The following is a 12,169-nucleotide window of genomic DNA, read 5'->3' on the forward strand; positions in this document are numbered from 1 at the left end:
CACATTATATATTTCTTTCCAAGATATCATGAAAGCCAGAAAACAGTCAAATTTAAACATTAAATTCTCTCTCTTCAGTTAAAGCATTGTACCTTCATTAAGTCATTGGCAACATGGCTATTTACAAATTTTGAAAGGCAAACATGATACTTAAATCAAGAAATATGCCATGAGTTTGTCTTTCAACAAAGACTACATATAATAGTAACTGACATATGGATAAATAAGGTATGATAGTAAATGTATTAATGTGATTTAATACATTATTAAAATATAGTAAAAATTATTTTGATAATTATTAGTTCAAATGTGATTAGATGTGCTAGCTAGACAACATCCAATATTCAATTATATACAATAGTTTTTTTCCTTAAGAACAAATCTAAAGCACTACTAATAAAAAAAATGTTCTTCTACTTTAAGCTTATAACAATCCTTTGATAACAATACATGAGATGTAAACAATTTAACAAAAAAGACTTTGTAGTGGAAAAATTGATAAAGCATCATGTCAACATTTCAAATCATTAATACTTTGAGCTTGAAACTAACAGAATCTAACAGAAACATTTTTCACTACAAAAATGCCAACATGCAACTAGAGTAAGAATCAATAATATTCCATCATGCTTACCTTTTGCAGTTGTGCTTCTAGCTTACTACACTCTTCCTTCTTTTGCTCTATGGCTATTTCTAAAGCCTTTAATTTGGAGTCTCTTTTCAGCCCTGCTGAAGCCAACGATGATGCATGTTCTTTGAGGTCAATTAAGCTAGACTAGAAAAAAAGATACGGGAGACAAATTGAAAATGGAGATTACTAGATTGCAATTGCTTGTAAACCTTTCACAGTAGATTTGGACTATGAGAGATATAGTTTTCTGATGACTAGTAGTGCCAATATCTCAGAATCTATTGGTTGAAAGCAAGTAGTCTACTTACAATGTATTCACATGGAGGCAGAACTTATAGATAATCTTCTTTCGTTTTTTATTAGTCAAACCAAAGAAATAGAGCTTCAGTTCCATAATCAAAGCCACCATGTAGACTTGTTCGATACTACTCTGTATGATCCTGGTCCACATTTCTCCATTCTGAGCTACCTAACTAATTAACTGTCAACTAGGCCATGAAGCAGCAGTGGAACCAAATGCCTAGCTATGTCATTCTAGGATTCCTTAGAATCACAATTTTTTTCACGAAGGGTAACAATTATTCCCTCGCCAAATATATTTAAGGCACAAGAGTGAAGGTTCCCTTCACCATGGTGGAGAGAAGGGAAAAATACGTATGTAAAAGGAAGTTGTGTGCGTTAAAATGCATATTTCATGTCCACTCAGCAACTTCATCCTAAATTTTGAAATCAAAATGTAATTCAATCTGTTTTTTAGAAAAAAAAAACTTTGCCTCCTTCATCTCTGAGGATAGGATTCTACAATCCTAAAAAGACAACACTGACAAGATGTTTCACTAGTTGCTATCTTTAGAAGTTGGTCTCTGTTGATAACATCAAGGCTTAAATAGAAAAAAGTCATCTTTCAGATACCATAGTCCAAAGGAAAAAAGAAGCCTTTTGATTTAGCCTGGAAAATGTTGCAAGAGCCAGTAGAGCAATATTACAAAATACTAGTATAAAATATAACTAAAGTATAAATTGCAACTAATTGCAAGACAAGGTTCTAATTAATAATCTAAACAAATTCTGTCCTAATCAAAGCTTTTAGAACATCTTCAGAAACAGCCCCATGTATAAAGTCTTATAGTAAGCTAACCAGCATTTGTATGCAGGTTTCTAGAACCACGAGCAGAAATGATGGAATACAGTCATTGATTGTGTTGGCTCTTTTAAGACAGCTCTTGAAGCTTTATCTCCCTTTCTTCCGTAGTCCTGTGCAATCTCTATAAAATCGATTACACATGTATGGGACCTTTTTGAAAAATATAATAATAGCATAAAGAAGATAGTGAAAAGAAGTGAAAATCATCCCTACTTCTAATTAGTAGAATCCATGCTAAATCCAGACTAATTGTGTTCAGGGAAGAATACATCCAGATCTTAGATAAAATAGCAAGGTTGTTCTGTTCATCTAAGTTTGACAAATCTGTCACCAGGAAATACCTGTGCAGGACATACCCATACAGCTTTCTCAGCATTGGCACAGAAAACAAATTCTTCTTCCAGATTATTTTTTTCAACATTACAGTCTAGTCTTTGGCCCCATGGTCTCCCACCGATGTCCTCTCCATATTTTACTGTTAGCTTTTGCTAGAATAGCCAATGTTGGCTGGATTCTGCCATATCCTATGATACTGTTTATAAACAGATGCGTAAAAATTGTAAGATTGCAAAACTACTTGGTTTGAAGTATGATAAATCGCCTTAATAACCAACTTATAACATTTACATTGCTTGTAAAGGGTTGATTCTTTATAACACTTGAATCCCTACAATAAAATGTTTTATTGGTTGCAAAGACTGACCTCTTTTTCTGTCAGCTCTGCTTGTAAAGCATTAACTTTTTCTTTCAGGTCTTTGTTTTCTTTTTTGAAGGATTCAATCTCTTCAATTCTTTCACGGTCATCTCTCTCCCTCTGCTCCTTTAATCGCTCTATAATTCTCTCCTAAACGCATAAAAATATGGGTATATTTTAAAACAGAAGCAGCAGCTTGAAAATTCTGTGAACATAAAGGAAGCTAAAAATACACTATGTTACGTTTTCAAATAGAAAATCAAGCATGGCACTCAACAGCAGAACATACATAACAAGGCCATAATAGAAGCAATTACATATTAGGACAGAATTTCTCCAGTGTGACCCACCAGGTTCAAGTGCTGACTAACAACTATGTGAGGGAGAATTCAGATGCTTGAGAATTCACTTTTGCTGTCTAAAACAGGTAGGAAAAGCAGACAATCTACTGAGATCCCAGTGAGAGGCTGCACAAAGCTGGGTAGTGTAGAATTTGGGAATGTATCCATCTCTTGGATATGAACTCTTGATTGTCTCTGTAAATAACTTCTAGTAGGCCATTTTTGCAAATTGATGGGTTGGGTTTATTTCATTAAAAAAAATTGACTAATGAAATAAATGGGAGAATGTAAGAATAGATTTGGAAGAATGTAAACTTAACTTTCTAATATTCCTTCACTTTTCTCGAAGGAATAAATAATTATTGTCAGTGTGCTGATATTCCAGACCAAACTAACATTCTAAAAGAGGAACCAAGCAACAGTCCCTCTCTCAGAAGCCAAACAAGCAATATAACTCAAGAGGGGGGAAAATACATACTTCACTTGAAAAGTATACTCTTAAAAGAGTGTGCAAATATTTGTGTTTCCCTAATAACCTTAGCCCTTTTCTTCTGTAGTACAATATGGTACATCACACAAAAGTGCTTTCTGTTTGATCAGTACTGTAGCAAAAGCTATGTATCATACTAGATGTACAAATATATAACTAATGTTAATATTATTGTGAGATTTTTAACATTCAAGTGAAGCCATTTATTTAACCAACTAATCAGGTCTCAGTCAAGGGACTTTCCAAGTGTACACACTGTGAGATTTTTGACATAGAAAAACAATCATCTCTAATACCAATGATCTTGAAATAAGAATGTTGATACAGAACAGGCATTATTAGCTACTGCATTTTAAAAACCATTTTTATAGAAAGGCTGAAAATCCTTAGATGGATAGCAATGATGAACTGCACTAATTAAGGCAAACATACAATACTGGCAAATTTAGATATTTCTTTCATGTCAAGCAGAATGGAAGACTATTCACTTATTACTGGTTATTATTGCAACACTAGCCCTAATCCCACCCTGACTGAATAACTATTAGCCTCACTTAATTCCTCTGCCCAGAATTCCTAGAATTATAAAATTATAAAAATTTGTTGCACCCATACAGCATTAACTTTTTCAGGGTTCACTTTATCCAAAGAATAAACACACAAAATAGGTACATCTCTATTGTCAATGCATACATACATATACATACATACACACACACACACACACACACACACACACATACACCACACAATATACAGTAGAAAACGACAGCTACTGTTCCATGATGAAATGCTTCTTGCATCTATTCCCCAAAGACATGACATAGCCATCCCTATCAAGATCTCAGCCGATAAATTTGAATTCAACAGATCTAGTGAACTTTGTTTCTTACTAGAAGTGTATTCTGGGTTTCCATAAAATGGCTCTGATAGCTTAGCCTTAGTAACCTGGATATTTGATATATGTATTATACTGTAACTATTGAGAGATATTCCAAAATACTGATAATCTGGGAAATTTAGATATTCTTACTTTATCTTAGGTTTATATAAAATATAAGGTTTTCCATTATATTTCTTATCAAACAATCTACTGGCAAACAATCTACTGGCTAACACGTGTATTCTACAGATTTTGTACCTGGAAGATGGACTTGATCAGCAATATGACTGAACAGAAATGTGGTCTCACTTTGAAATCCTTCTTATAAAAATTATTGAAGTGTCAACTGAATTGCTTCTTCAGAAGATATTGCTTTTCCTTTACTGGACTCCAACTTTCCATCCCATTTTCCTTTAACCAAGGAAAATCTACATTGAACTGTTCCATATATGCCCCTGTTCTTATTTATAAAATGCTGGAAGAATTGGGTGCATGTGAGTTGGGCAGCCATATAAATATTTAATAAAGACATAAATAAATAATAATTTTCCCAATTGTATTGCAGCAGTTAATTTATTTGGCGAAATAAATTTGGTGAAATAAATATTTTATCTGAATTTATTTTGGAAAATATTTGAACATTTCATTACATATGCCAACACGATACATCTGGATACAAGAAATACTTTGGGGACAGGTATTAAATTGTCTTGTTTATAGGGAGGATCAGTTGATTATGAACAATTTTTTTAAAAAAAATTGATTTATATGCCACCCTTCTCCGGAGACTCAGGGCGGCTTACAATGCGTTAAGCAATAGCCTTCATACTTTTGTATATTTATACAAAGTCAGCTTATTGCCCCCACAAACTGGGTCCTCATTTAACCTACCTTAGAAAGGATGGAAGGCTGAGTCAACCTTGAGCCTGGTAAGATTTGAACCTGCAGTAATTGCAGGCAGCTGTGTTAATAACAGGGTGCTTTAAACCACTGTACTACCAAGGCTCTTTTAAAGTTTATTTAGCAAATTAAATTTTATTTAGCAATATCGTTATATAGATTCAAAATGTAAGTTATAAATTGTTCATCAGCAAAAGCCCTTCTCTATATCAAATTGTAGAAGGGCTGTAGAGAAGAACAAGATCTTTTGTTTGTTTGTTTGTTTGTTTGTCTTGTTTTGTCTTGTCTTGTCTTTCAATTTGATAATAGCTTTCTTTTCCTTTTAACTCTGTCCAGCAGTCAACTGCCCCTCACATTCCAGGTTTTCTTAGATTTCTGGTTTGTAGGGAAGTGATCATTTTGCATTCTACCCAAATACAAATTATCCTTACATCACATTTATTACTAAAATAGTGACCATCCTTAATTTTAAAAGTGAAAAATTACTGTAGATTAATTTATTAAGAGCTTCCCTTAACTATAGTTTGAGAATGACCTTTTCTGGACAGAAAATGATAAAGTGATAAAGCTTATCTTAATACTTAACATTACTTATTACCATATGTAAAATAATTAGGCTTCGGGTGGGATGCAATAATGAAAACTTCATGTAGAAAAGAAAAAATGAAGACACAACTAAAATGAGTGGCGGAACACAAGCGAATATGTGCAAAAAGATATATTAGGTACTCTCTTCTTTTTTGCTAACTCTAAAGTAAAGATTTTGTTTCTTGGAGAAGTGAATTGTCAGAGAAGATGTGGGTCAAATGGGGTAGAAATCCTAAACCTCAATTGTCTAATTATATTTTCCTAATTTATCTCTAATTAAATATTTTTCTAATGTATTTCTTATCAGCCACACTATTGGCTGTTTTAACTATGATTTCCCAAAATTTAGCACCTGGAAAATGTTCTTGGCCCACAATAATGTGAAATAGCTACTCTGACTTGGGGCCCTGTGATAGTCCTCAAGAAAATCAGGGCCAAACAGAAAATGAAACCTGTCTACTTAAACAGATCTCTATTTCATCCCTTCTCCAACATTGCAACTACTTTCTCTACCTCATTTGTAATCTTAACATGGATAAATCAATCCTATCTTTTGACAGTGCAGCATATGGAAGAGCAAAGACAAAGGACAGCATTTCATTCACATTTAGGCACAAAGTGATCCAGTTTGCACTTTTCAAAGTTATACACAAACTAGAATATAGTCCTTGCCAGATTTTTCTACATTTTGTAATGCAGCTCACAATTTTAAAACCTATACAAATGTGTATGTATGTTGAGGAAAATGCACAGTAATATAGGCATATGAGAAAAATTACATTAAAAATTTGTACATTAAGGAAAGAATTCTCTAATTGGGGAAAACGTATGCAACATTACATATACAATGTTATGTGACCCTTCAAAGCCATTAAAAAGAACAAAAACTAGAATAGGAAATAAAAAATAGAAAACTAAGCACAATGGAAAAAATATCTCTCAAAATACTATGAATTTCTGTAGGCAGGTTTAAAGTTATCACTTAAGATTAATTTGGTTACACAGCGACACTTGTACCTTTAGTTATTATTTTTTCTACTCTATTGACTGAAATCTAGTTCTGTTGTCAGTCACACATTCGCTCAACGCTCAACGTCATAATTCACAAACACAAAACAAAGAGGACTTGAACTGCAATATCTCTGAGATAGGTGGTGACTACACTTGTTAAAATGCTTTTAGATATCATGTTTTGGATGTTTAACCACAAATATAATGAAATTGCAACAATGTATCCTTTCTAGTCTTATTTTGTTTGGCAAGCATTTCTGGGTTTATATCTCTCTTCTTACAAGTCTAATGTCTTTTTTTTTTCCACAAAAGCAAACAGGAACTCAATCACAGAGACCAAAAGCTCTGTAAGTAAAGGTTCCCCTCGCACAGTGGTGGGATTCAGGTAATTTAACAACTGGTTCTCTACCCTAATGATTTCTTCCAACAACCAGTTTGCCAAACTGCTCAGAAAGTTAACAACCGGTTCTCCCGAAGTGGTGCAAACTGGCTGAATCCCACCACTGCCCTCGCACATATGTGCTAGTTGTTCCCGACTCTAGGGGGTGGTGCTCATCTCCGTTTCAAAGCCGAAGAGCCAGCGCTGTCCAAAGACATCTCCGTGGTCATGTGGCCTGCATGATTAAACGCCAAAGGCACATGGAACGTTGTTACCTTCCCACCAAAGCTGGTCCCTATTTTTCTACGTTGCATTTTTTATGTGCTTTCGAACTGCTAGGTTGGCAGAAGCTGGGACAAGTAACAGGAGCTCACCCCGTTATGCAGCACTAGGAATTTGAACTGCTGAACTGCCAACCTTTTGATTTACAAACTCAGCATCTTAGCCACTGAGCCACCACGTTCTCTGTATCAGGATGATCCTCTGTATCAAGATGCATTCGAGCCCTGACTTGCAACAACATCAGCAATTCAATTTTTTACCAACATGAAACTGTTGGGCCAATCAGAACTGAGGAGAGAATGCCAAAGCTGTAATTTTTAGCTGTCCAGACACAAATACATGTTTGGCACCTTAGGAAATGAATTCTTTGTATTTTAAGACAGAAATATCTACTAACCCCAAACAGGATCTATGAATCCTGAAGATCTTTATAGTTTTTGTACATGGTTCAATGAAATTAATCATTTAGGAGAGATTTCTGTGTCCAAAGGACCAGCTGGTAGAACATCGGAGCCAATTCTAAAAAGAAATTGTAGAAGGAAACAAGAGAACCTACCTTCTCAGAGAGGGCTTCTTCCAGGGTAGCTAGAGCTGTATCTGTGTTACTGGAATCTGTCTGTAGTGATTTCACACGATCTTTCAAATTAGTTAGTTGCTTGTCTTTATCTCTAAGTTGCTCCTGAAGATTTTCAATCTTTGTGGGGTGGGGAGAGAGAGGCAAGATAATGAAATGTTTCTTTATCACAGAAGGCAAGGTTTAAGATTTCATGCTATCCTAACAAAACAAAGCATAGGTTGGGTGCTTCTTTCTGAAATCCAGAACCAGAACACGTAGACCAAAATTTATATTTAAAATCAATGTATCATGCTTCTTAGTCAAATATAGGGAAAAGACTTCCATTTCAACCTGATTTAACAAAGCATTTAGCATTTTTTTTTTCAAGACTGGACCTAAAATAAGAGTATTACAGATCTTTATTTTTCCCCCCAAGGTTTATTGGGTTTTTATTTTTAAACTTATATTGACATCAATACATGAACAGTGTGGCCTCTGGGTATAATTCATGTTAATACAAATAACAACAGTCTATTGTTACATTAATCAAATTTATATAATCCTAATATTAATGTACTTCATTATTTTAAAGTAGTTATTCAATATTTCAATGTTCCATTCTAATGTCAATGATCTTCTTGAACATACATAGTAATATCATCTTTCAACCTCTCATCTTTCCATCTAATTATTACTTATTTTCAATTTATATAGAAATTATCACTACTAATATTTCCCCTAATTCTTATTTCTACTTCTATTCTGGCTTCTAGTCAGATCACTCTTACTAATCCTAATGTTAAAACATATATTTATGTTAATACATAGTCCTTCATGTAAAGGTATATATTCTTATTTCTACCTCTATTTCTAGTTTTTAATCAGGCCATCATTATATTAGAAAAAAGAAGAAAGAAAAAAGAGGAAAAAATAGCTCTATTCTATCCAATATCCCTGGTCCGTTTTAATACTTCAATTCTTATTTGTTTTTCGGCTTTCCTCCCATACTCCTTTCTTGGATCTTTGTCTCTGTCAACATCTGTATCTTCATTATTCCGTCTTTCTCTCATCTCTATCCTCCTAAACTGCCAAATCTCCAGAGTATCCACCCATAGTCCTATTTTCCTTTCAAAAACATCTTCCAGAGTATCCAATTCCAATTCCATTTTTATATCTCTCAAAAAGTTTTTCTCATCTGCTTATTTTATTTGGTGATTTGTCTGTTCTATCTTTTTCTCCATTCTTTCCGTCCTCTCCTCTCTTTCCTGGACACTTTGATCTTCATTCACTGCCAGTTGTATCATATTTTCTACTTTGTCATTCATGCCTTGAATTAAGTCTTTTATCTCTCTTTGGTTCTTTGTCATGGTATGCCTAATGCTTTGAAATATCCATGCCATTTCTCTTGAAAACTCATTCATTTCCCCATGAAAAGGCTTGTCTTAGTTTAATAAGTCCACTTATAGTCAGGGCCACAAACAATATATTCAGTTCCAGTTTTGCTCATCAAAGTTCAATAATCATAGCTCTTTACATCTCAGGGTTAGTAATCAATTACATTTAAATAGTCCAGACAATTTCCGCACAACAAAAGTCACTTTACTTTACTTAAAAGTCTTCCTTATCACAATAGTAAAGTAATTAATTATAACAAAGTTAGTATCACCTCAATCCTTCAAAAAGATGTTGCTTATTTCTCCTGTCAAAGTTTTCCTGGATTTGCAGGAGTTTAGTATATTCTATTCACCAGTAGATGGCAGCATCAACAGAGGTTTCAACATTGTTTCGAATGTGGTAAATTAAAATCTAAATTTAATTCAGTTTATAGCGACAGAATTAAATACCCAAATCAATTCAGGTACATAGTTCCAGCATATTATAATGCCTTTCCATAACAATGTCTACCCAATTTAAAATCTAATTTTCTTTGATTAAAAAATCTTTAGCTTTTCTCCCCTCAGTTCCTTTCATTCCATTTCATCAGTTCCTTTTATTTCTCTCTATGGTTGTTCGCCACTTTAAAAAAGGTAATTCTAAGAGTCTCTTTTCTTCTCTGGATTTTCTTCTTTTTTCCTTTAAGTTTAGGGACTAATGCAAAAAAAAAAAAAAGGAATCTTCTCAACCAGATTCAATCACTGTTCACTAACTCCACTCCAGCACCAGTCTTAGGTGTTCCTCAGCTGCCCCAGCTTTGTGGCAGCCATGTTTAGGCTGCCTCTTCTCCACATCGTGGCTGAGAGGGAAAGAAAAATCCTGGGTCAGGCATGAGAGTTGCAACTCTCCGTGATCTCACAGGGCACCCCTCTTTGCTTTGCCTCCTACAGGGAAGTTTTGGCTCCTCTCAGAGCCCACCAACAGGGAGAATTCAGCACGGGAGCTCGGAGATCCGCTCCTCATGTCCGACCCCGCAGCAACATCAACCGGAAGTCCCTGTTTTACAGATCTTTTGAAAGGTGATCTGGCTTTGCTAGATTACCTGGAAAGTTTTCTTCCGTCATGCCACTTATTTAGCCACTGTTTAAGTGCAGTTATTGCCAGTCAACATTTCAATAAATCTTAACTGAATAGAATGATTCACCTAAAATTAAAAAAAAAAATGCAAATCCACATTTCTGTACCATTGATCATAGTCAGTTGTTATTGGCATGCCACACAACCTTATGATGATACGTGATGCACCTACTCCAACAGTCAATAATAATCAAAGTATATGGAATCCAATGAAGACTATTGGAATTCACATACACTGTGACCCTCTACATTTATTTGTGCTTTCAAATTTCACCTAGGGTAGTCCCATATAGCTATTAAATACCATAAAATTATCTCCCTCAATTTGGAGCCCTCCAGAGATGTGATACAGTGTAGATCAATGGTGAGGTTATTATATTCTAACTTGTGAATGAGATATACAGTATTTTAAAACTTTATTGCATTGGGATGGTTGCATAGTTAGACTGTCATTGGCTTACTTTGCTTTGCAGTTTCTTTATAAGCTTTTATACCCAAACTGAGATATAATGGGAAAGAAATATATTTATTTCATTTGAAGAAATATATTTGGCAGAAGTGTTCCTCATTTGCAATAAAATACCCATCCCATCCCAAATGTCATATACTTTCTAGATTGCAATGCTTGACATAAATTACAAATATGATAGAAATTATTTTGGAAACCCCCAAGAGACAGAATTGTATCATGTTAAAATGGTTTGGGGGCGGGGTGGAGGTGGAAGTTGCATCTATTTGCTGTACAGTTCAAAAGAAAAAAGGTTGGGATACAAGAAAAATTTTAGTCTATGATGCTTTAGTACAATAAAAAAAGAACTAAACAATTTAAGTAGTGCATTCTTACATTTTATTTTCAACAGTACATAATGATTTTTTAAATTTAAAGTTAAGCAAATTTCTGCTTTTTATCTATGTATTAGAGGAAATGGGACAAAAAAGAAGAAAAAAATAACAGAAACATTGAGAAAATGGAGCACTTAAGTAAAACTAATATTGCCCAAAAAAATCTTGATCGATGTAAAGAAAATTAATGATAATTACAGGTAGTCCTCGAATTACAACAGTTCATTTAGTGACTGTTTAAAGTTACAACGGCACTGAAAAAAGTGACTTATGACCATTTTTCACACGATCGTGGCAGCATTTCCACGGTCATGTGATCAAAATTCAGATGCTTGGCAACAGACTCATATTTATGATGGTTGCAGTGTCCCAGAGTTCTGTGATCACATTTTGTGACCTCAGAAGCAAAGTATATGGCAGTGTCGGTGAACCTTTTTGGCACCAAGTGCTGAAACGGGAGCATGCACGCACACACAGGGGAGCACTAGAAACCAGAAGAGCAGCTCCCTGGCACACACATGTAGGAGCACCAGAAACTGGAAGAGCAGTTCCCCGGCGCACATGTGCACGCTGGGAAGCTGAGCTTCCGTTTTCCGGCATGTGCATGCGCACCAGTCACCTGGTCTTCTGGTTCCTGTCATGCATGCACATGCAAAGACCACGTGCATGCGCATGCCAGAAACCAGAAGTTCAGCTTCCCAGCACACGCATGCGTGCCAGGGAGCTGCTCTTCCGGTTTCTGGTGCTCCCACGCGGAACCCAAAATGGCAATGGGCAATGGCTGGCGTGCCCGGAGAGATGGCTCTGCATGCCACTTCTGGCACATGTGCCATAGGTTCACCATCACAGGTCTTTGGGGAAGCCATAGATTCACTTAACAACCATGTTACTAACTTAACATCTGCAATGATTCACT

General features: G+C 35.1%; 1 protein-coding gene across 10 annotated transcripts in view; it reads right to left on the minus strand.

Moving 5' to 3' along the window:
* Positions 1 to 12,169, minus strand: part of ERC2 (ELKS/RAB6-interacting/CAST family member 2) — a 622,345-nt gene that overhangs the window by 355,450 nt on the left and 254,726 nt on the right. For all 10 annotated transcript variants that reach the window (XM_087887861.1, XM_087887858.1, XM_087887855.1 and 7 more), the window contains 3 exons: positions 7,900 to 8,037; positions 2,479 to 2,619; positions 635 to 775 (listed from right to left, as the gene is read on the minus strand). In XM_087887861.1, the coding sequence (XP_087743987.1) occupies positions 635 to 775; positions 2,479 to 2,619; positions 7,900 to 8,037 (420 nt within the window). The remainder of the gene's footprint in view (positions 1 to 634; positions 776 to 2,478; positions 2,620 to 7,899; positions 8,038 to 12,169) is intronic.

The sequence above is a fragment of the Pantherophis guttatus genome, chromosome 2, assembly GCF_059756535.1.
Source record: "Pantherophis guttatus breed Tessera chromosome 2, ASM5975653v1, whole genome shotgun sequence".
NCBI classification, from domain to species: domain Eukaryota; kingdom Metazoa; phylum Chordata; class Lepidosauria; order Squamata; family Colubridae; genus Pantherophis; species Pantherophis guttatus.